The 25,047-nt window shown below is 36.4% G+C and overlaps 1 protein-coding gene across 1 annotated transcript in view; it reads left to right on the forward strand.

The window, feature by feature from the left end:
• LOC129463144 (ABC-type organic anion transporter ABCA8) overlaps positions 1–25,047 on the forward strand; it is a 97,378-nt gene that overhangs the window by 36,163 nt on the left and 36,168 nt on the right. Inside the window, exons 10-20 of the mRNA XM_055243690.2 lie at positions 794–962; positions 3,418–3,476; positions 4,199–4,309; positions 5,539–5,714; positions 6,481–6,600; positions 6,842–6,980; positions 7,578–7,668; positions 17,287–17,426; positions 19,006–19,125; positions 21,635–21,833; positions 22,258–22,424. Coding sequence (XP_055099665.1) covers positions 794–962; positions 3,418–3,476; positions 4,199–4,309; positions 5,539–5,714; positions 6,481–6,600; positions 6,842–6,980; positions 7,578–7,668; positions 17,287–17,426; positions 19,006–19,125; positions 21,635–21,833; positions 22,258–22,424 — 1,491 coding nt within the window. The remainder of the gene's footprint in view (positions 1–793; positions 963–3,417; positions 3,477–4,198; positions 4,310–5,538; positions 5,715–6,480; positions 6,601–6,841; positions 6,981–7,577; positions 7,669–17,286; positions 17,427–19,005; positions 19,126–21,634; positions 21,834–22,257; positions 22,425–25,047) is intronic.

Genomic DNA, 25,047 nt, shown 5'->3' on the forward strand with positions numbered 1-25,047 from the left:
TGCATGAATGAAGAACTGAACATGTGAGAAGTACACAGAAGTTTGAAAACCCATAACCTTACAGTGGAGGTAGTTGCAGAATGTTAGTGAAGTACGATTCTTCCATTTCATAATGTTTCCTAATATGAAGAAAAACGGAAGTGGTGATAGAATACTAATACAGCTGGATTCGTTTCCAGCAACATGTTTATGAGTAATATGTCTTTAAAGCGGATCATAAATTTGCTTAAGAGGAAAATTATAGTTTGGGGATGAAATAAAGCAGAAATACAAAAAAGCTTTTAAAATATTCACTTTGTGTTAAGTTTCAATTAATTATTTTATCGTGTTCTTTTTCTTTCTTACAAATGTGTCATTTACTTTTCTTAAATCCTATTCTATCTTCTTTTGGATTTTTTATAAGGTATCCAATAGTCGTTCTCAGTTTCTTCTTTCTTTGCCTATGTCATGACACTTGGTCTTCTAGACAGAATTCAGCATGCCTGCGCATCTTACATTAGCAATTCAATCTGTCTTTCTTGAGGTTAAGAAATTCTAAAGCATTTATTTAAATTCCTTTTGAAGTATTTAAAAGTCACATTTTCATTGCTTCCTATAGGATCTATTATAGTAGAGACATCTGGTAATTTTTTTTTTCCTTATAAAGCTACATGTGTCAAAACGCGCACTACCTGGTGTTGACCACATGTTCAGGTTTAGCGACAAAGGGGCTGCATTGCCGTGCTACATTACTGTGACTCTCCTCCCTAACATGGTGATTGACCCAATATTTAATTGTCTTCTGGCCATGTAGATGAATATGGATATCGACGTCCACCTTTGTTTTTCCTGAAGTCCTCATTTTGGTCTCAAACACAAAAGACTGATCACGTGGCCCTTGAAGATGAAATGGATGCCGATCCTTCATCTCATGACTCTTTTGAACCAGTGCCTCCAGATTTCCAAGGGAAAGAAGCCATCAGGTAATAAGGCTGCAGGTGGAGAACAGGCCAAAAAGGCAGGAAGCTAAGAGTTAGCACCTGAGGCAAGCAGGTGTGCTCTGTAGACAGTTCCCACCTGTCCTCACCTACGCTGCTCTGTCACTTTCCACCTCAAGTTCAAAGAAAGATCCCTTTACCAACCCCTTACAGCCTAACATTGTCGACATTTACACTAAGTAAAAGCTTTAATTTTATCAGCTAAGATAATTCAACAAAACCCTTGCCCAGATTCAGTCTTTTACTTGTTGTTTCTCTTCATCCTCAGCCTCCCTCATTGCTTTCTAGGTCTCAATTATTCACTCTTTGTCCCCACCTCATCTATCTCCCCCTTTTTTCTTTTTTGACGGAATTTTGCTCTTGTTGCCCAGGCTGGAGTGCAATGGTGCAATCTCAGCTCACCGCAACTTCTACCACCCAGGTTCAAGTGATTCTCCTGCCTCAGCCTCCCAAGTAGTTGGAATTACAGGCACCCGCCACCACGCCCGGCTAATTTTGTATTTTGAATAGAGATGAGGTTTCTCCATGTTGGTCAGGCTGGTCTCTAACACCCAACTTCACTCAGCCTCACAAAGTGCTGGGATTACAGGCATGAGCCACCGCACCTGGCCTTTTCTCTCCGCTTTTTAAACTTCGCATTTTTCTTCTATTTTTTGTCCTTTAAAAGAAGATGAAAGAGGAAGAAAGAAGGACAAAGAAAAGGCCTAGAGGTAGATACAAAGGTAATTCAGGAAGAGGTGTCCTTCAGAGTTAAGCATATCTCATTCTGTGTGACAACAAAATGTCCATTTTGTTTGGTGCTGATGACTTTTATTTCTAGATATGAGAAAATAGGAAGAAAGTCCTTAAGATGCCTGACTGTCCAAGTCATATTCATCATCAATGACCAGCCTGTGTCAGTCCCCTGTGAAATGTCTCAGATTATCCCAGGTTGCTGAACTTCTAAAGAGCCAATTTCATTTTGTTATTTTAGGCTGTTCCATATTTATCTTCCATATTTTTATTTGTCCCACAACTAAGCTAGGTTTACTCTAGCAGAGCAGCTCAGAGCAAAACAGTGGCTTTATCTGATGTGTTTGTGTGTTTCTTTTTGTTCCTCTTTGATCTCTTTAACACCTTGCCCAATTATAAGTGCTGTGGAATGAGGGTAAAATGGAATTTAAAATAAGAATATCTAATTAAACAGCTTTAGCCAGGAGTGGTGGTTCACATCTGTAATCCCAACACTTTGGGAATTCTTTCTTTCTTTCTTTCTTTCTTTCTTTCTTTCTTTCTTTCTTTCTTTCTTTCGGCAAGTGGATCACTTCAGCTCAGGAGTTTGAGACCAGCTTGAGCAACATGGCCAAACGCCATCTCTACTCAAAATACAAAAATTAGCCAAGCATGGTGCTGCACGTCAGTAATCCCAGCTACTTGAGTGGCTGAGGCACAAGAATCGCTTGAACCCAGGAGGCAGAGGTTGCAGTGAGCCAATATTGTGCCACTGCACTCCAGCCTGGGTGATAGAGCAAGACTCTCCCTCAAAAAAAAAAAAAAAATCTAATTAAACAGCTTTCTATGAATAGAGACTGAATGTTTTATGAATAGTAGATGATAAAATAAGAAACATAAGTTTGATTTGGTTTATGGATTATATACTTACCTGGTAGAATAAAACCATGCAGATTAAGCGCCTAGAATTCCAGACCTATAATTGTACTAAGCATAAATTAATTTCATTCCTTTCTGTAGCCATCATCACCATGTAACCGATATCATCTTTTATGCACTGTACATGCAAGATGAAGTATTTTACTTGCCTTCCAACACAGCCCTAAAGCCCTGCAAATTTTCAGGTTGTGAAACCTGAAACTGATCTGGAATAAGTACATTGGTTAAGGTAACAGAGCACTAAGTGGTTGTAATGGGATAAGCGTAGGTGAGCAGTACTGTGAACCCCATGCTCTTGCTATTATGACACATTGATTGTCTTTCTTACTGTAGTTCTTAATGAACCTTGGGAGACCTTGAATCAGGATAGCCAAAGATCTTTCCAACCTGTGCCAGTGGTTCACAGGACCCTTTGGGTATCAAATGTCCATGTCATCTCTTGGCCTAGCTTCCTTAGCTTTGCAATTCAGAAGTGATCCCACTCTCCAATACTAATATTAGCTTATACCCCAATCTATGGAACCTTTGCTTATGGGTCCCAAGCCCAGTGAAATTCTCATAACTCTTCACATATAACTCCTCACATATAACTCCTCACATGACGCCAATGTGCAGAGAGAGTTGGCAAGCGGTATTCTAGCGGATTCTATCACACAGCTATGACTGTGTGAGAGTGAAGACCTAGATCTTCAAGTACCCTGAAGATAAGATTCATCCAATCCTGTCTACCAAACTGGAAATTACAAACTGAAGAAAATTGTCACTTTGAAGTATCTTTTCTTTTTTTCAGAATCAGAAATGTTACAAAAGAATATAAAGGAAAGCCTGATAAAATAGAAGCCTTGAAAGGTAAAAAAAAAAAAAAAAAGAGAGAGAGAGAGAAAATATTTGTTATATTAATATTGATTTCCTGATTTTAATTCAGTTTTGCTTTTGGTGAATAATTAGTGGTGGTATTTTAGACTTGAAAAGAGTTATTTGAGCTACATAAGACTTTTTTTTCTAACATATTGCTTCTACTTTATAAAAGTTAGAAAAAAATTAGTATGTTTTAGAAATAGATGTATTTAGAATCTATACTGGATAATATTGAGGTAGTGTAAGGATATTCTGGTTTTTTTTTCTATAAACTCAAGTTTTTCTTCTGTAATCCAAAAGCTATTGGTAGATACTGTATGTTTTTCTTTCATATGAAAATGTCACTTACTTCAAAGGAGTTTTAGCCATGTAATAATTTACTATTAATCTATTATTCCATTTAATAAATATTAACATTGACCTACCATATGCAGGCAATGTCAATGAACCTATTATATAGACATGTTTCATTCATTTAAACTAAGTAATTTCAAAATTTCAAAAGAAGCTATTTTGAGAAATAAGTTTATACAGGGAACTTTTAATGTTTTATTTTGAACTTAACAACCCACTATATTTATATATATAGAAAAGACAACCATTCAAGAGAATTAATAACAATTCATTGGCTCCATAATAGAATATTATTTGTGGTTTTAATTGTTTTTCATCCCTTTATCTTATCTTTCTTTCCTTTCTTTTTTTCTTCCTAGATCTGGTATTTGACATTTACGAAGGCCAAATCACTGCAATACTTGGTCACAGTGGAGCTGGAAAGTCAACACTGCTAAACATTCTTAGTGGATTGTCTGTTCCCACCAAAGGTACAAACTAGTTTGTTTTCAAAGTCAATTGACAAATAAATCAGCTGTTAATATGAAGTTCTTTCAAGTGTTAATCACAAACACACGTACCTAGTGAAAAATGGAATTTTATATAATAGTAATATTCTGTAGAAGTATGTAATATTCAACTGGTATATTGCATATGGAATCTGAGTATTTCATAATAACTATTTTCATGGTCATTAGTTGCCATTTGACATTCCAGCTTCTATCTGTCAGCTCTTTTTTTTTAAACAATATGGTATTTTTTTTATTTTTAAAAATTTTTATTTTAGGTTTGGGGGTCCACGTAAAGCTTTGTTACATAGGTAAACACATGTCATGGGGGTTTGTTGCACATGTTACATGATCCAGGTATTAAGCCCAGTACCCAATAGTTATCTTTTCTGCTCCTCTCCCTCCTGCAACCCTCCCCCATCAAGTAGACCCCAGTATCTGTTATTTGCCTTTTTGTGTTCATAAGTGCTTATCATTTAGCTCCCTCTTATGAGTGAGAACATATGGTATTTCATTTTCTGTTCCTGCATCAGTTTACTAAAGATGATAGGCTCTAGCTCCATCCATGCTCCCACAAAATATATAATCTCACAAAAGATATAATCTCATTCTTTTTTATAGCTGCATAATATTCCATGTGTATATGCACCCCCATTTTCTTTATCTAGTCTGTCTTTGATAGGCATTTAAGTTGACTTCATGTCTTACTGCTCCTCGTGATTCTGTGGGTTGACTGGGCAGTTTTTCTATTCTGGACCAAAGTGACTGGGGCTGGATTTACTATGGCCTCACTCACATATCTGGGGCTTCTGTTAGGACAGTTGCATGTCTCTTCCCACATGGAAATATATCTTTCAGAAGCCCCGCTGGGATTCTTCACCCAATGATCCCCATGATCCCAGCAGCAAGCAAAGACAAATCACTAGGTGGAAGCTCTTCATCAGACTCTGCTTGTATCACATTTGCTAGAATCCTATGGGGTATATAGGCAAAGCTAAATGTGAGGGGTAGACAAAGAGACTACACCTTGATGGGAAAAGCTGCAGATGGGAACATAGTTTGAATATACTATGCAACTAAAGTAGAAGTTTCTAATGCCTGAATTGTATAAACTGTGAAGATAAAGTCATACATATAGCATTTAATTAACAGCAATTTTATTAAGAAATATCTTAAGCCTTATCTTGATATTAACTTTTCCTTTGTTACAGGTTCAGTCACCATCTATAACAATAAGCTTTCAGAAGTGGCTGACCTAGAAAATCTCAGCAAGCTGACTGGAGTTTGTCCACAATCCAATGTGCAATTTGACTTCCTCACTGTAAGAGAAAACCTCGGACTCTTTGCTAAGATAAAAGGGATTCTGCCACAAGAAGTGGATAAAGAGGTACAAAAATATGTTAAAGTTAATGTGTTGGTCAAAATGAGATTATTAAAACCATTTGCACTGAGTTTTAATTTTAAATTACTTGTGTGCAAATCATTGTACAATTGTCAGACAAGAAAATCCAATTTAAACAACAGCTAATATTGCATATAATTTATAATGTGCCAAGCATATCCTTGACTTTAAATCTAATAAATCATTTATTCTTCATAGCAACCCTATGAGATAGGTGCTATTATTATCCCTATTTTATACATGTGGTTCAAGGGAGCAAGTAACTTGACCAACTTACTAGTCAATATGCGTGACCTTCAAACCCGGGAAGTTTGGCTCCAGTGTTTGTGCTTTTTTTTTTTTTTTTTTTTTTTTTTCTGAGCCAGAGGACAGAGTTTTGCTCTTGTCACCCAGGCTGGAGTGCAATGGCCCTATCCCGGCTCACTGTAGCATTTGCCTCCCAGGTTCAAGCGATTCTCCTGCCTCAGCCTCCTGAGTAGCTGGGATTACAGGCACGCGCCACCATGCTTGGCTAATTTTTGTATTTTTAGTAGAAACGAGGTTTCACCATGTTGGCCAGGCTGGTCTCGAACTCCTCACCTCGTGATCTGCCCACCTCAGCCTCCCAAAGTGCTGGGACTACAGGTGTGAGCCACCGTGCCTGGCCCAGTGTTTGTGCTTTTAACCATTTACACTTTACAGCCTTGTATTTGTAAATTTTAAAAAAAGGAATAAATTTTGGTATATGACATAAATACTGTCTTTTGGTTAGATACAAAGAGTTTTGCTGGAATTGGAAATGAAAAATATTCAGGATGTTCTTGCTCAAAACTTAAGTGGTGGACAGAAAAGGAAGCTAACCTTTGGGATTGCCATTTTAGGAGATCCTCAGGTGAGTCACACTGAATTTGCAGGTGAATTCAAAATTTAAAAAATGGAACTTTTGGTAATAGTTCAAATATTTTATTTGCAAAGGACATGTGTTATAAAATATTCATAATAGAACATGAAATAGAGTATCTAAATCCTAACCATAATACTCTGTTAAATATAATCAATATGGTTTTTGCATTGTTTTCTGGAAGAACCTCACCTTTGTGGAAAACCGCTTTATATACTTTCCTCGTTTATAGATTTTCCTGTTGGATGAACCAACTGCTGGATTGGATCCCTTTTCAAGACACCAAGTATGGAACCTTCTGAAAGACCGCAAAACAGACCGCGTGATCCTCTTCAGTACCCAGTTCATGGATGAGGCTGACATCCTGGCGGGTAATCACTGGTTTCTGTTAAGTATCCTGAGGAGGACTTTAAGAGATCTGAAAAATATGGATTGGTCTCTGAGCAGTTATATTTTGTAATTCGGTAATCTAGCTGTATCTGGTAAATTGAATGGCTGGTGGTAATTTGAACTGGACAAAAAGCCTCTTGCAACCATTTCAGTGTATCTTGCAGAATTTTATATAATTTGGTCACATAGAAGCATGATCTGCCAGGAAACTCGCTTATTGCAAAATAAGTGAAGCTGAGTTTCTAAGAGATCAATCCTTTTACTCAGAATTGAGGGAAATCCACTTGAAATATTCAAATGATTTTAATGTTTCATCTGTTAAAATATATAATGGGATAATTTTCTATATTAGAACATATATCCACAAAATTTAACCTCCCTGATGGGATGGATTGCAAAACGGCATGTAAACGAGATTAAAATGTGTCTATTTCATTGAGTCCTTATCAAGTCCTGCATTTAAAACCTTAGAAGTTCCTGAATTAAAGTTTGATTATAGAGATGATTACCTGTCTTTTCTTGGAAATGAATGGGCCACTTTTTAACAAACTTTCATCTTTGCTCTTCTTCTTTTTCAGACAGGAAAGTATTTCTCTCCCAAGGGAAGCTAAAGTGTGCAGGCTCTTCTTTGTTTCTAAAGAAGAAATGGGGGATTGGATATCACTTAAGGTAAGGTCACTTAAGAAGGCTGCGAGTAGATGAGAACTGGTCTAGTGTAAGGCTTGATGCTTGAAGCAAAACATTACAACACATAAGAGTTATTATTATTATTATTATTATTTTGAGATGGAGTCTCGCTCTGTCACCCAGGCTGGAGTGCAGTGGCGCCATCTCGGCTCACTGCAAGCTCCGCCTCCCGGGTTCACGCCATTCTCCTGCCTCAGCCTCTCCGAGTAGCTGGGACTACAGGCGCCCACCACCACGCCCGGCTAATTTTTTGTATTTTTAGTAGAGTCAGGGTTTCACTGTGTTGGCCAGGATGGTCTTGATCTCCTGCCCTTGTGATCTGCCCGCCTTGGCCTCCCAAAGTGCTGGGATTACAGGCATGAGCCACCGCGCCCGGCCAAGAATTTGTATTATTATTATTATTATTATTATTGAGACAGAGTCTTGAAGAATTTGTATTATTATACACAGGTGTTTGTACAAACATGTACACGTATTTGTGTCTACCTAGTTAGTATGTATATGTAAGAGATATTGATCTGGAGATTTTAGATACTGAGAATATAACAACAAAAGTTTAGATAAATATGATTAAAAATATATATCTGCAACACAGTTTTTATTAATGGAGGTATGTATTAAGGGAACCTTTTCAACTGACACACTTGTATTTTACACCTTCATCATCTCTCATCTTCCCAGGGTGTTAATATATTCTTAAGTCGGCTACTTGCTTCCACTCCTCCTAGATCTTCCCCTTCTTTCTTGTTCTTCTCCTCCCGTCCATCCTCTTCATTTTATTATCTTTATTTTGAATAGCAGCATATTCTAACTGTAATTTACTGAGTGACTCAGATATGATACTTAACATTATTTTACTTAAATCTTCTATCTTTTAACTTTTAATTTTAATGGGTACATAGTAGGTGTATATATTTATGGGGTACATGAGATATTTTGATACAGGCATGCAGTGCATAATAAAAACATCAGATAAATGGGGTATTCATTGCCTCAAGCATTAATCACTTCTTTGTGTTACAAACATTCCAGTTATACTCTTTTAGTTGTTTTAATATATGTTGACTATAGTCAACAATATATTGCACATATTAATATAGTCTGTATAGTCATATTAATATATTGTACATGTAACAAAATCTGTGAAGAATGTCACGGTAATATATAATTATATTCACATGTAATATAATCTGGGAACAATGTGCTATCAAATACTAGCTCTCATTCTACTAACAGTATTATTGTACCCATTAACCATCCCCACTTCCCCACCACCCCACTACCCTTCTCAGCCTCTGGTAACCATCCTTCTGCTCTCTATCTCCATGAAATCAATTGTTTTAATTTTTAGCTCTCGCAAATGAATGAGAATATATGAAGTTTGTCTTTCTGTGCCTAGCTTATTTCACTTAATATAATGATCTCCATTCCATCCATGTTGTTGCAAATGACAGGATCTCATTCTTTTTGTGGCTGAATAATACTCCATTGTGTGTATGTACCACATTTTCTTTACCCAGTCATCTGTTGATGGACACTTACGTTGCTTCCAAATCTTGGCTCTTGTGAATGGTCCATCAATAAACATGAGAGTGCAGATATTTCTTTGCCATATTGACTTCCTTTCTTTGGGGTATATGCCTAGTAGTGGGATTGCTGGATCATATGGTAGCTCTATTTTTAAATTTTTGTGGAACCTGCAAACGTTGTCTATAGTGGCTGTACTAATTTACATTCCCGCCAACACAGTATGATGATTCCCTTTTCTCCACATCCTTGCCAGCATTTGTTATTGCCTGTCTTCTGGATAAAAGCCATTGTAACTGGGGTGAGATGATGTCTCATTGTAGTTTTGATTTGCATTTCTCTGATGATCAATGATATTAAGCCCTTTTTCATATGCCTATTTGTCATTGGTATGTCTTCTTTTGAGAGCTATCTATTCAGATATTTTGCCCATTTTGAATTGGATTATTAGATTTTTTCCTATTAAGTTGTTTGAGCTCTTTATATAGTCTGATTATTAATCACTTGTTAGATGGATAGTTTGCAAATATTTTCTCCTACTCTATGAGTTGTCTCTTTACTTGATTGATTGCTTTGTTGTGCAGAAGCTTTTTAATTTGATGTAATTTCATTTGTCCATTTTAGCTTTAGTCACCTCTGCTTGTGGGGTAGAGAAATCTTTACCCAGACCAATGCCCTGGGAAGTTTCCCCAATGTTTTCTTGTAGTAGTTTCCTAGGTTGAGGACTTATAATTTAGTCTTTAATCCATTTTGATTTGATATTTGTAAACAGTGAGAGATAGGAGTCTAGTTTCATTCTTCCACATGTGGATATCCAGTTTTCTTAGCATCATTTATTGAAGAGACTTTCCCCAATGTATGTTCCTGGTCCTTTTGTTGAAAATGAGTTTACTGTAGATGTATGGATTTATTTCTGCATTCTCTATTCTGTTCATTGGTCTATGTGTCTGTTTTTATGCCAGTACCATGCTGTTTTGGTTATTATAACTCTGTAGTATAATTTGAAGTCAGGGGATGTGATTCCTTCGGTTTTGTTCTTTTTGTTAAGAGTGGCTTTGTCTATTCTGGGCCTTTTGTGGTTCCATATAAATACTAGTTTGTTTTCTATTCTGTGAAGGATGTCATTGGTATTTTGATAGAGATCGTATTGAATAAGTAGATTGTTTTGGGTGGTATGAATATTTTAACAATATTGATTCTTCCAATCCATGAGCATAGAATATCTTTCCTTTTTTGTGTCCTCTTCAATTTCTTGTATCAATGTTTTATGGTTTTCACTATAGAGATCTTTTACTTCTTTGGTTAAGTTTATTGCTAGGTATCTTATTTTATTTGTAGCTATTGTCAATGGGATTACTTTCTTGATCTCTTTTCAGTTTGCTCGCTGTTAGCATATAGAAATGCTATTGATTTTTGTATATTGATTTTGTAACCTGCAACTTTACTGACTTTATCAGTTCTAATAGCTTTTTGGTGTAGTTTTTAGGATTTTTCAAATATAAGGTCATACCATTTGCCCACAGGGATGATTTGATTTCTTCCTTTCTGTTTTGGATGCCCTTTTTTTCTGCCTCTTATCTGATTGCCACAGCTAGGACATCCAGTACTATGTTGAATAACAATGGTGAAAGTGGACATCACTGTTGTGTTCCAGATCTTAGAGAAAAGGCTTTCCCCCATTGAGTATGATACTAGCTGTAGGTTTGCCATATATGGTTTTTGTTTTGTTGAGATATGTTCCTTCTACACCGAGATTTTTGAGGGTTTTATCATGAAGAGATGTTGAATTTTATCAATTGCTTTTTTGGCATCAGTTGAAGTGATCATATCTTTTTTGCCCTTTATTCTGTTGATATGATGTATCACATTGATTTCCATACATTGAACCATCCTTGAATCTCTGGGATAAATCCAACTATGAGCAAGATGAATGATCTTTTTAATATGTTGTTGAATTTGGTTTGCTAGTATTTTGATGAGGATTTTCACATCAATATTCCAGTGATATTGGACTGTAGTTTTCTTTTTTTGATGTGTCTTTGGTGATCAGGGCAATACTGGTCTCACATAATGAGTTTCAAGGTATTCCCTCCTCCTCTATTTTTCAGAATAATTTTGAGTAGGATTGGTATTAGTTATTCTTAAATATTTGGTAGAATTCAGCACTGAAGCTTTTAGGTCCCTCGCTTTTCTTTGCTGGAAGACTTTTTATTATAGCTTTAATCTTGTTAGTTGTTATTGGTATGTTCAGGTTTTGGATTTCTTCATGGTTCAATCTGGGTAGATTGTATGTGTCTAGAAATTTGTCCATTTGTTCTAGGTTTTCTAATTTATTGACATACAGTTGCTCATAGTAGCCACTAATGAGCATTTGAATTTCTGCAGTATCAGTTATTTCTCCTATTTATCTCTGATTTTATTTATTTTTGTCTTTGTTCTTTTTTTTTCTTTTTTAGTCTGGCTAAAAGTTTGTCCATTTTGTTTAACTTTTCAAACTTTTCAGCTTTTTGTATTGTTTATTTCATTTCAATTTTATTTATTTTTCCTGTGATGTTTATTATTTCTTTTATTCTATGACTTTTGGGTTTGGTTTGCTCTTGCTTCTCTAGTTCTTAAGAAGTGTCGTTAGGTTGTTCATTTGAAGTTTTTCTATCTTTTTGATGTAAGCATTTATTGCTATAAATTCTCCATTTAGTAATGCTTCCACTGTATTCCATAGGTTTTGGCATGTTGTGTTTCCATTTTCATTTGTTTCAATAAATTTTTCAATTTCCTTCTTAATTTCTTCCTTGACCCACTGGTCATTCTAACACATATTATTTAATTTCCATGTGTTTGTATGGTTTCCAAAGTTCCTCTTGTATTGATTTCTAGTTTTATTCTATTGTGGTCAGAGAAGCTATTTGGTATAATTTCAATTTGAAAAAAAAATGTTAAGTCTTCTTTTGTGGCTAGCATATTGTCTATCCTTGAGAATGATCCATGTGCTGAGGAGAAGACTGTGTATTTCACAGCCATTGGATAAAATGTCCTATAAATATTTATTAGGTCCATTTGATCTATAGTGCACATTAAGTCCAATGTTTCTGATTTTTTGTCTGGATCATCTGTCCAGTGCTGAAAGTAGTGTGTTGAAGTCTCCAGCTATTATTGTATTGGGTCTCTCTCTCTCTCTCTTCGTCTTTAGCCTTAATAACATTTGCATTACATATCCGGGTGCTCCAGTGTTGGGTGCATATATATTCACAATTGCTATATCTTCTTGCTGAATTGACTGTTTTATCATTATATAGTGACGTTCTTTTTCTCTTTTTATGGTTTTTGTCTTGGAATTCATTTTGTCTAATATAAAGATATCTATTTCTGCTCTTTTCTGTTTTCTATTTGCATGGAATGTTCTCTGTTATTATCCCTTGAATAAACTTTCTATCTTTATCTCTTTCTCTATCTCCTCCTTAAGGCCAATGACTCTTATACTTGTCCTTTGGAGACTCTTTTTTAGATCTTGTAGGCATGCTCCATTCTTTTTCAATTCTTTTGTCCTTTGTCTCTTCTGAGTATTTTCAAATAGCCTGTCTTCAAGCTCATTGATTCTTCTCCTTGAGAGACTTTGATACATTCTTCAGTATGTCAATTGATATTTTAGCTCCAGAATTTCTGCTTGATTTTTAAACATTATTTCAATCTCTTTGTTAAATTTATCTGATAGGATTCTGAGTCCCTTCTCTGTGTTATCTTAAATTTATTTGAACTTCCTCAAAACAACTATTTTGAATTATCTGTCTGAAAAGTCACATATCTTTGTCACTCTGGTATTGGTCCCTGGTACCTTATTTAGTCATTTGGTGAGGTCATGTTTTTTTGGATAGTCTTGATGCTTGTGGATGTTCATCAGTGTCTGGGCACTGAGGAGTTAGGTATTTATTGCAGTCTTCACAGTCTGGGCTTGTTTGTACCCATCCTTCTTGGGAAGGCTTTCCAAGTATTCAAAGGGAATAGAATATTATGGTCTAAGTCTTTGGTCACTGCAGCTGTATCAGCACTAGGGGGCACCCTCAAACCCAGTAACATTGTGATTCTTGCAGACTATTAGACGGACCACTTTGGTGTTCCTGGAGAATTCTTTGGATTACCAGGCAGAGACTCTTGTTCCCTTCCCCTAACTTTCTCCAAATGGAGTGTGTGAGTGTGTGTGTGTGTGTGTGTGTGTGTGTGTGTGTGTGTATTGAGCTGTCTGGAACTGGCAGAGGGGTGACACAAGCACCCCTGTAGCCACCACCACTAGGATTATGCTGGGTCAGATCTAAAGCCAATACAGCACTGGGTCTTTCCCAAGACTCTCAGCGACCACTGCCTGGCTGCTGCCAATGTTCACTCTAAGCCCAAGGGCTCTTCAGGCAGCAGGTGGCAAATACAGCCAGACTTGTGTCCTTCCCTTTATGGTGGCAAGCTTCCCACTGGCCCAGGGTCGGTCCAGAAATGCCATCTGGGAGCAAGGACCAGAGTCAGAAATCTTAGGAATCTACATGGCGCTGTAGTCTGCTGCAGCTGAGCAGACACCCAAACCAGAAGACAGTCTTCCCACTCTTCCCTCTCCTCAAGGAGGAGTCTCTCCCCCTAGTCATCACTGCCCCAGGCCTGCAGCGAGTACTGTCTGGCTACCACTGATGTTCACTCAAGGCCCAAGGGCCTTCAGGCAGCTTGTAGTACATGCTGCCAGGCCTAGGTAGCTCCCTTCAGGGCAATGGGCTCCCCTCTGGCCTGGGGCAAGTCCAGAAATGCCATCCAGGAGCCAAGGCCTAGAATCCAGGACCCCAGGAGTCCACTTGGTGCTCTCTACACCACTGTAGCTAAGCTGGTACCTAAGCTGCAAACAAAGTCCCCTTTACTCTTCCCTCTCTTTTCCTCAGGCAGACAGTCTCTCCCCAGGGCCATCACAGCTGGGAATGTGCTAGGTCAAACCTGAAGCCAGCAGAGCACTGGGCCTCACCCAAGTCCTGTGGCAAGTACTGCCTGGCTACTGCTGGTGTTTATTCAAGGTCCAAAAGTTCTTTAGTCAGGAGGTGATGAATTCTGCCAGAACTGGGTCTTCTTCTTCAAGGCAGCAGGTGCTCTTCTGGCCTAGGGTATGTCTAAAAATGTCATCTTGGAGCAAGGGCCTGGAATGGGGTCCTCAGAACTCTGCCTGGTGTCCTATTCTGCTGTGGCTGAGCTTGTATGCAAGTTGCAAAACAAAATCCTATTTACTCCTCTCTCCTCTCCTCAACAGAAGGAGGGAGTCTGTCCTGGAACTGCAAGCTGCACTGTCTGGTGTTGGGGGAGGGGGTGAAACAGGCACTCCCTTGGCTGCTCTAGCTGGTGTCTCTCGACGTCTTTTGCACCCCAAGTCCATTGCTTTGAGTCCAGAACAGCATCAGGACTTGCCCAGGAATTTCAGTCCCTGTGGTTCTAAGTTTATTTAGATCCCCAGAGCACTTTAGTCCACGGTAGTGGGATGAATGATTCCCCTCTGGCTAAGGCTGGTCTAAATGCTCCCTCTGTGGGCACTGGCTGAATTCTGCCCTACGTTGCTTTTCACTGTGACAGGCAACACTGAGTTCCAATGCAAAGTCCCACAATCGCTGTCCTCTCCCTCCCCCAAGCATACAACATTCTCTCTCTGTGCCACACAGCTGCTGCTAGGGTTGGGAAGTTGTGTCAGCAATTCAAGACTGTCTTTCCTATCCTCTCCAGTGCTTCTTTCCTTATATGATGTTAAAACCACTATCATTGCTCACCTGATTTTTTTGTTCTTCTGAAGGTACTTCCTTGTGTGGACAGTTGTGCAATCTGGTGTTCCTAGGGGATAGGCGGATTTCTGGAGGGTTCTATCTGGCCATCTTGCTCTACCTCCCCTCCTAAATCTTCTATTGTTTAAAATAGAAGTGTTGTTACTTTTACTTTACAGATGAAATTACAGACCCCCTAGATTAAGAAGTGCTGGAGCCAGAAATTGAACCTGAATATTTTTAACTTCTAAATCTAGTAGTCAAATCCATATTTTAAACTACTTTTTTTGTTACATGATTGGTCGTTTTTGTAAATTTATACCATCTATACTTAAGAAAGAAAACAAACCTATCGTGCCAACAAGACAAAGAAAATAGGATGACAGTTTCCTTAACTCATCCGCACTTGTTTAAGTCCTAGAAAGTTATTTGAAAAATATCTCATGTGGATATTTTTCTAGTTCTGTGTAATGTCCAATTTTTTTTTTAATTTCTTATAGCACTTCGTTTGAATCTCTTCTTGGAAATTAATTAAACTATCTGAAAGTCAGTGTTTTCACCTACAAAGTGAGAGTAGCAATTCCTACTTACAAGTAAAGGTTGTAGAAAAATAAATAAGAGACTGCCTGGCACACTGCATGGAAACATAACATGTTTTCAAAATAAAAAGTGCTAGTCAGGATCCCTGCCCAATTTGTGAGTCCATTTATGGACTCCTATTTGTGCAATTGCCTTATTTTCTTCTAATCTAAGGGTCAACAAATTAGAGCTCATGAGCCACATCCAGCCTACTTCCTCTTTCTGTAAATAGTTTAGTTGGAGCCCAGTCATGCGCATTCTTTTACATACTGCTCTGGCTGCCTCCACATTAGAACAGCAGAGTGGAAGAGTTTCAACAGGGTTCCAATAGCCTACAAAGCCTAGAAAATTTACTATCTAGTACACATTTTACAGGAAAAGTTTTATAACCTCCACTTTCAAGCTTCAAGTTCCTCAAGAAATGACTTTCTGCATGATTCATTCATTCCCCCCAGCACTCAGCACAAGTTCCTACAAGTGGCCAAGGAATAATTCCTAAATTGTTTTCGTTTCAGGAGTCAGCATCATGGAAAACAGCTATGACATTTTTTGCTTCATTCCTTCAGTGGATTTCACTACTTCTAAAAAAATAGCATATATTATTCTTTTAAGTTCATACATGACTTTTGTTTCAGTGGAATAATTTTTGACTTATGCATTTGGTCAAATAAAATTGCTACCATTTTTAAGGGCTTGCTAAGTGCAAGCATCACTATTATTCCATTGTTAGAATAACCCTAGAGGCTAGGAATCATTATTCCAGTTTTCTAATATAGTAACTATTTAGATAAGTTAAATAACACATTCCAGATGCCAAAACAATATTTCAAAGCCAAGTCACTACTGATATTTTGCCCACTGTATAATTTATAACCTCAATTAATAGAATATTGTGTTTGTCTGTTTCTCTATAATGGAGAAATAGCTGTGGTATTTTTCAATGGATAGACTGATTTTCTCAATGATACTTTGTTCTTATTCAAAGTTCTGGGCTTAGCATTACAAGAAAAGCAAACCACATTCATTCATTATTAGTTTCTATCTATAATCCAGTTTCCTTCATAGCACTTACTACTCTTGATAATTATTTTACTCATCTGGTTGTCTACATGTTTTCTTCTTGACTCCTGCACTAGACAATCAACTCCATAAGAGCAGAATAATGCTGTTTTAGTCACCATTGTATCCTCCACACTGAGTATGATGTTTGTCACATACTAAGAACTTAGTAAATTTGCATTGGATGACTAGATTGAATAACTGAAACTGTTTGGCATCTATACTTATCACAAGTCTCTTGTTGTTTTGAAGCAATACAAAAATTCTATTTAGTCAACTTAAAACTGAACATGCATCTGCAACGTTATCCATTTTGCATAGTCCTGACCTTTGCTGTATTGCAACCCTGGTATTTTCCACTCTGCGACCACCCTCTCTTTGGGGGCTTGAATCAATATCAAACTTCTCTGGGAACTACCCCTGAGTAACCTCACCAGTAACTCTGGTTGGCTCATTCTTTTCTTTTGTCCATCACATTTATATGATTTGTTTGGGTTTTTGTCCTCTTATTTCTTGGGTTTTTGTCCTCTTATTTCATGTATGTCTGACCTATTTCTGGCATTAGATTTTAATTGATCTTCTTTGTCCTATGGAGAATAGTTAATTATTTTCTTGCTATTGGAGACTATGTCAAATAACATATGTCTTTTGTTTTTCTGAATGCCAGCTTGCAGTTAAATGAAATATGTGCTGAAGAAAACATAACATCACTTGTTAAACAGCACATCCCTGATGCCAAATTATCAGCCAAAAGCAAAGGAAAACTTGTTTATACATTACCCTTAGAAAGAACAAATAAATTTCCAGGTAATGTACATGAACACCGTGAAATAAAATATGTGAATAATAGTCATCATCATAATTATTGTTATTACAACTAACATTTATTGAGGTCTTACAGTATGCTCAGGAACTGAAACATAATCAAAAGAATAGTACAATAACTAAATTATTTTCTGTATAGTGGGAAATAGAATTATATTCTAATAGCTGTATTGTAATGCCTGGACATTTTAGAGGGCTTCTTTTAGTCCTTCTTCCCTAGTAGTGTGTAACATAATATTCTAGTATTCATAAATGGACACAAATCCAAATGGTTGAAAACCTCTGGCTTACGCACTTCATTAAACAGCCCTGTGATGTGGCTGTCTCTCTCAGTGAGACTTTTGCAATAACTTTGGGTTTTTCAGGCTAATGCATAAAAGTTTACTAATTACAGTTGTTGTTCAGGGAACCTGTTCCTTAACAATGGGGCACTATGAGGGCCCGCATTAGTGGTTGAAACAATTAAACTTGCTGTATATATGTGGTTAACAAAGACATATACATTCATCCAAATACACGTTTTATGGTGACAACCCAAGCATTCCTTAGAATCATCAGGTAAAGTGTTAAGCAAATTCTAATTAGTACTTTTTAAGAGTAATTATAATTTAAAGAAAATTTGTAAACACTTTAGGTAGAATGAAGAATGACGCATAATACTCACTAATAGCTAAAATCTTACTTCTTTTCTACCTTTCTGTATGCGGTATTCTAGTCAAGACAAAAAGCTTTTAACTTATCCTTTTGCCCAAGCAGGAGCTCCAGATCGAAGCCTCAGGACTTCTGTAATCACCCTAGTATTAGAATTAGGTTTTTATGTAAGCTTGATTTAACCACTATAATTCAAATCCATGCAGGCAGGGGCATTGTTCATTGCTTCATGAACAATGACGGAAGCATAAGTATATTTTGGTGAATGAACTAAAGAATGAATAGATATAAAATTGCTAGAGGGAATAATCACTGTTACAATTCCAGGAAAATTCTCTGATACAATTCCACATTCTCTGCCTGTTAGGTCTTGTGAATTTTTTCTTCCATTGTTAGAAACAGAAAACTTTTGAATGGCTCATATTCTATGTCTTCTCTTTAACAAATATTTTCTAAACTACAGAGGATTCTGCACCATCCAATTAATTCTCAAAAAATTAATTCATTTCCTTTTGTCAGTTACAGCATAAATGGCTCCCATTTATATCTGTTCTCTAGAAAAGACTCTTCAATTAATTAGGCTTAGAGTTGAAAAACCCAGAGTTTCACAATTAATTAAATTTTAAAAGGAAGTCAGAAAAAACTAAGATTAAACTTTAACAGAAATGCAAATGAATATAAGTTAATGTTTGATAATAAAGTAATATTTGGGTTTTAACACATGATGTAAAATAGAAAATAATATATAGAATTTTCAGAATAAGATGATCTATTATGAAATGTTAATTTTCAAATATCTTTGTCATACCACAAGTATAATTTCATAGATTTGTGCTTATTAGTTTGAAAAATTGTCTTCAGTTTACTTGTGACTCTGGTTTTAATTCACTGCTGTGTATGTATTCTTTAGAACTTTACAAGGATCTTGATAGCTATCCTGACCTAGGAATTGAGAATTATGGTGTTTCCATGACAACTTTGAATGAAGTATTCCTGAAGCTAGAAGGAAAATCTACAATTAATGAATCGGGTAAATAAAATGCATGAAAATTATTATATAAAAGCACATATTTCAAGAACACACTGTTCCAAAGATGTGATTACAAAATGTGGAGATGAGATTAAGGCTCTTCTTAGACAAGCTTGTGTAAAAATGAAACGCATCCCTGTCAACATTGCTTTGTAGTTAAAAATAATCCATTTTTCTACATCCAAGGCTCACTGCACTCACATTAGCCCTAGGCTTCTAAGGGCAATTTCAGATAAAGCATTTATTCTAAATCATAAATTAATATAAAGCATGAACCCACAGATCGAAAACACTTAAGAACCCCAAACGATACTTTAAAAATGGAACTATTAAATTCCCGTAGGCCAGCGATAAAGTCTTAATTAGACATATTGTACTGTTCCACAGATCTCAGATTCTCTGGTGTCAGGTTTTTCCTTTTTTTTTCTTTATGTTAGAAATTGGACAATATCTATCTACCTATTTTCAAGGTCACAAATAACTTATTCTCTTGTGTTCAGACCGTTTTGAAGCCGAACGTAATAAACTCTCTATTTCTGATACTGCACTTTTTCATTCTAACATTTTCATTTGTTCTTTTTTAGAGTTTCAATTCTTTACTATTTCTCATCTGCTCCCAATATTGTCCATATTTTCCAGTAGATCTTATAACTTATTTAGCACAGTTATTTTTAAACTTGTGTATTTTAATTCTAACATGTGGACCATGTGACTGATGACTGTTATCAGTAACTGACTCTGATTTTTTTTCCTCTTCCCTATGGGTTATATTTCCTTGCTTCTTCATATGTCTTGAAATTTGTATTTTATCATGGATATTGCTTTAACAAAACAGGAACACTGAGGTAAACGATGGCCAGAAAACCGCATGACTCTTCCTCTGTCAGACTACTGATGTGGATGGCAGAACTGATCTAATTTGTATTTGGCAAGTGCCTGGGCTTTTGCACAGGTTTTATTAGATTCAGCCTTCTCCCAGCTTTGAATGTTTTAAAGGTAGAATCAGGTCTTTCCCTTAGACGTGACTTTGAATTATATCACTGGAAAAATTCTATATATTTCTCTATAGCCCTACTATCAAATATCTCAATAACGATTAATCTCACTAATTTTCAGCCTGTCATCACTTTTTGTTTATTTATTTGTTAGTATAAATCTCTCCACTCTCTCATTCAGTGACTGGACCCTAGTGGACTAATGTATTACACAAAAGGAAAGACCCATGAACCTTGATGATGTCTTGCTCAAGACACTATGCAGCTTCTTGTGTTTCTCTCTCCGTTTTTCTCCGTATCTGCCCCCAGCTACTGCTGTACTGTTCCTATGCACTTAGGAAAGGTTCCATGAAAAAAAGTTGGTAGATGCTGTAAACTCGTTTTGTGACTTAGTTACCACATGATTCTAGTCAGTTATATCAGCCCACATATAATCATAGAATTTGTTTAATCTGGGCTGCTTTCTTTTCGCCTACCTATGGTGGTTTTCTCCTTTTTCCTTTTTCTGCCATGTCCCTAAAGATGAAAGCCTCCACAGGAATCTTCTCCCCCTAGAAATGCTTCCTTCCTTTACACATGTTAGTTTTTCTAGCTTTCTTTGTGCTCTCACCCATCTGATGGATTAAAAATAACTAATATTTATTCCCTTGGTAAGACAGGTGACAGTCTCTTGCAACTAACAAGAAGCAGAATATCCCTGAATTATTATTATTATTATTATATATTTTTTTGAGATGGAGTCTCCCTCTGTCACCCAGGCTGGAGTGCAGTGGCACGATCTCGGCTCACTGCAAGCTCTGCCTCCAGGGTTCACGCCATTCTCCTGCCTCAGCCTCCTGAGTAGCTGGGACTACAGGTGCTCACCACCGCGCCCGGCTAATTTTTTTAATAGACTTTTGACCACTATCTTAAGATCCTTATATCTTCATTCACAGTGTGTTTTGTGTCCTGTCATTGTACTTATACATTTACGGGTGTGCGCTTTTTGAGGTTTGATATTAGGCTTATTTTAGCATTATACAGTGGACAGTATCCTGGGTATCCAGAGATTATAGAGAACACACAAAAGAATGCGGTCTCAGAAACTATTCAAACCTCAATAGTTTTGAAATCTCTGCAGTAACAATTTATAGCGAACTCCCAGTTTGTAGCTTGCCATTTACAGTTTACTCCCTGTTCAGAGCATGTCAATTTGTAGCTTAATTGAACATGTAAGATATTTGTTTCCTTTACTGACTTTCCAAGTCATTCCTAAGCACTGTGATGACCTTGCCTATTTATCTTGACCTCTGTAATGTGTTGTCTGTATCCAAATTACCTAAGGTCTCCTTTCTATCCCTTTTGTTCAAAAAATAAACATTTCATCTATTTCTCTATTTTAAGGCAGTAACCAGCAAAACCACATTATACCTATAGTAACACGGAAGAGTCTAATCATGATATCCTTAGCAGAGCCAATCCCTTATAGTAGGCTCAATAAAGTACATACGAGTTGCTTATTTTATGTTTTGCAGACATTGCTATTTTGGGAGAAGTACAAGTGGAAAAAGCGGACGACACTGAAAGGCTTGTTGAGATGGAACAAGTCCTCTCTTCACTTAACAAGATGAGAAAGACAATAGGTGATGTGGCTCTCTGGCGACAGCAAATCTGCGCAATTGCAAGGGTTCGCTTGTTAAAGTTAAAGCATGAAAGAAAAGCCCTTTTAGCACTGTAAGTATCAAGAGTTGCCATAGGTTGTTTTTTTTTTTAAGTCAATGCGTTAAAAAGCAAATCTAAGGTATAAAGGCAAGCAAAAAAACACAAAGATATGATGAATTAGGCAGCAGAAAGAGAAAGTATCACAGTGGAAGCACAGGAGGGAGGCAGAATCTTGACATCCAAAGGACAAATGTCGCATGAAATTTTATGGGATATCCAATGGCCAAAAAGCACCAGGAGAAATGAACAAAGGACAAATCTACAGTTTATCATCTTGAATTTGGAGGTGGCAAAAGGACAAAATACTCAAGAAATGTGACAGTTAATTGTGTGTTAATTTTTATAATTTCTTTATCCCATTACATTACAAACTGCTCAGAGAGTATTAGATCAGGAAATGACATTGCATTCATGTTGACAATTTTCTTTTATGTAGGCTACTAATTCTAATGGCTGGATTTTGCCCTCTTCTTGTGGAGTATGCCATGGTGAAAATATATCAAAACAGTTACACCTGGGAACTTTCTCCTCATTTGTATTTCCTTGCTCCTGGACAACAACCACATGACCCTCTCACTCAATTACTGATCATCAATAAAACAGGTAAAATGATGGATACTTGATTTCCAAATACATTTACTGTTCAGAGCAGTGCTTAGAAAACATAATCCTGAGAATGAAAATAGCTTTTCACTTATTCAGCATGTGTTAAAAAACAATTTATGAAACTTAAAGATAATAAATACAGGCCCCCAAAGAAGCAGGAATTAGGTAAAGTATTTTCTAAAGGAGAAACATCTGGTGGCAACTTGCGAAATGAAAAAGTTTGTACCAAAATAGCATTTTTAACAGGTTCGTTAAGATATACTTCACATGCCATACAATTTATCCATTTAAAATGCACAATTCCATGGTTTTTAGTATATTCACAGAACTGTGAAACCATCAATACAATCCCTTTTAGAATATTTTCATCACCCCATAGAGAAACCCCATACCGAATAGCAATTACTCCCATGTAGTCCCTTCCCCAACTCCTAAGCAATCACAAATTTACATTCTGTTTCTATTGATCTATCGACTCTGAACATGTAATATCACTGGACTCATACAATATGTGATATTTGGTGACTGACTTCTTTCACTTAGCATGTTTTCAAAGTTGATCTATATTGTAGCATTTATCTATGTATTAATACTTCATTTTTATTGTTGAGTAATATTTTATTGATGGTTATACCACAGTTTATTTATCATTCATTAGCAGATGGATATATCTTTTCCCAGTAATTGGATATTATGAAAAATGCTGCTATGAATATTCATGTACAGGTTTTTGTCTGAACATATGTTTTCATTTCTCTGGGGTATAATCCTAAAAGTAGAATTGTTGGGTCATGTGGTTAACTATGTTTACCCTTTGAAGGACCTGCCAAACTGTTTTTCAAAGTGACTGTACCACTTTATATTCACACCAGAATTTTTTTTTTTTTTTTTTTTTTTTTTTTTTTTTTTTTTTTTTTTTTTTTTTGAGATGGAATCTCGCTCTTTCACCAGGCTGGAGACCAGTGGCACAATTTCGGCTCACTGCAACCTCCGCCTCCCAGATTCAAGCCTCAGCCTACCAAGTAGCTGGGACTACAGGAGCTTGCCACCACGCCCAGCTAATTTTTTTTTATTTTTGGTAGAGATGGAGTTTCACCATGTTGGCCAGGATGGTCTCCATCTCTTGACCTCATGATCCGCCCACCTCAGCCTCCCAAAGTGTTGGGATTACAGGCGTGAGCCACTGCGCCCGGCCTCACATCAGCAATTTTTGAGGATTCCAGTTTCTACATATGCTTGCCAACACTTATTTTTTGTTTTTTCTATTACATGCATCATAGTGTATGTCAAGTAGTATCTTGTGATTTTGATTTGTATTTTGCTAATGGCCAGTAATGTTGAGCATCCTTTTGTGTGATAACTCATCAATTGTACATCTTCTTTGTAGAAATGTCTGTTTTCTTTTGAAAAAGTGGATTGTATTTTTAATCGAGTTCTAAGTGTTATATCTATATTCTAGATAAAATCTTTTATCAGATACAGTAGGTCCTCATATTCAGATTCTGTATCTAAGAATTTGCCTATTCACTGAAATTTATTGGTAGCCCCCAATTACATATCTGTTGCATTTCATGATATTTACAGATATGCTCAGAGAAGTGAACATTTTTAGTCACCTGATGTACACATTTTCAACTGAGATTGAACAAAATGACACCGCTTCTTTGTTTTAGCTCTCATAGTATAAACAATTGCCTTTTTGCAATCTATTTCATGCCACATTTTTCACATTTTTGTGGTGATTTTGCTGTTTAAAATGTCGCAAAGAATAGTGCTGAGGTGTCATCTAGTGTTTCTAAATGCAAGAAGGCTGTGACATTTCTTTTTCTAGTTTTTTTTTTTTTTTAGTGTTTTCATTATGAATAGATGTTGGATTTGTCAAATGTTTTCTCTGTGTCTACTGAGATGATCATGTGGGTTTTATACCATATTATTTTCAGACATTAAACCAACCTTGCATTTATAGGATAAATTCTACTTGGTCATGGTGTATAATCCTTTCCATTTTCTCCCAGATTTGGTTCTCTAGGGTTTTTGTTGATAACGTTTTCCATCTCTATTCATAAGGGATATTGGTCTGTAGTTTTATTTTATGCTAATGTCTTTAGATCTCAGGGTAATACTTGCTGCATATAATAAGTTGGCAAATGTTCCCTGCACTTCTTTTTTTTTTTTTTTTGAGACTTTGTGAAGGATTGACAATTTTTGTTTATTAGGTAGAAATGTACTAGTGTAGCTATCTGGGTGAGGGATTTTCTTTATGAGAAGTTTTGTAATTAGCAATTTGATCTCTTAATTGTTATAGGTCTCCTTACATTTTATATTTCTTATATCAGTTTAATAGTTTCTGTCTTTCTAGGAATTTTTCCATTATACTATATTATCTAATTTGTTGTTATACAAACGTATTCCATTTTAATCCTTTTAACCTGTAAGACTGGTATTCATGCCCTCTTTTTGTTCCTGATCTTAGTAATTTTCATGTTATTGTATTTTTCTTGGTCATACTAGCTAAGGATTCATCAATTTTGTTGATGCTTTCAAAGAACCAACTTCTAGCTTAATTGTCTCTATTGTTTTTCTATTGTCTATGTCACTCATTTCCAAACTAATATTCTTG

Source organism: Symphalangus syndactylus, chromosome 14, assembly GCF_028878055.3.
Source record: "Symphalangus syndactylus isolate Jambi chromosome 14, NHGRI_mSymSyn1-v2.1_pri, whole genome shotgun sequence".
NCBI classification, from domain to species: Eukaryota; Metazoa; Chordata; class Mammalia; order Primates; family Hylobatidae; genus Symphalangus; species Symphalangus syndactylus.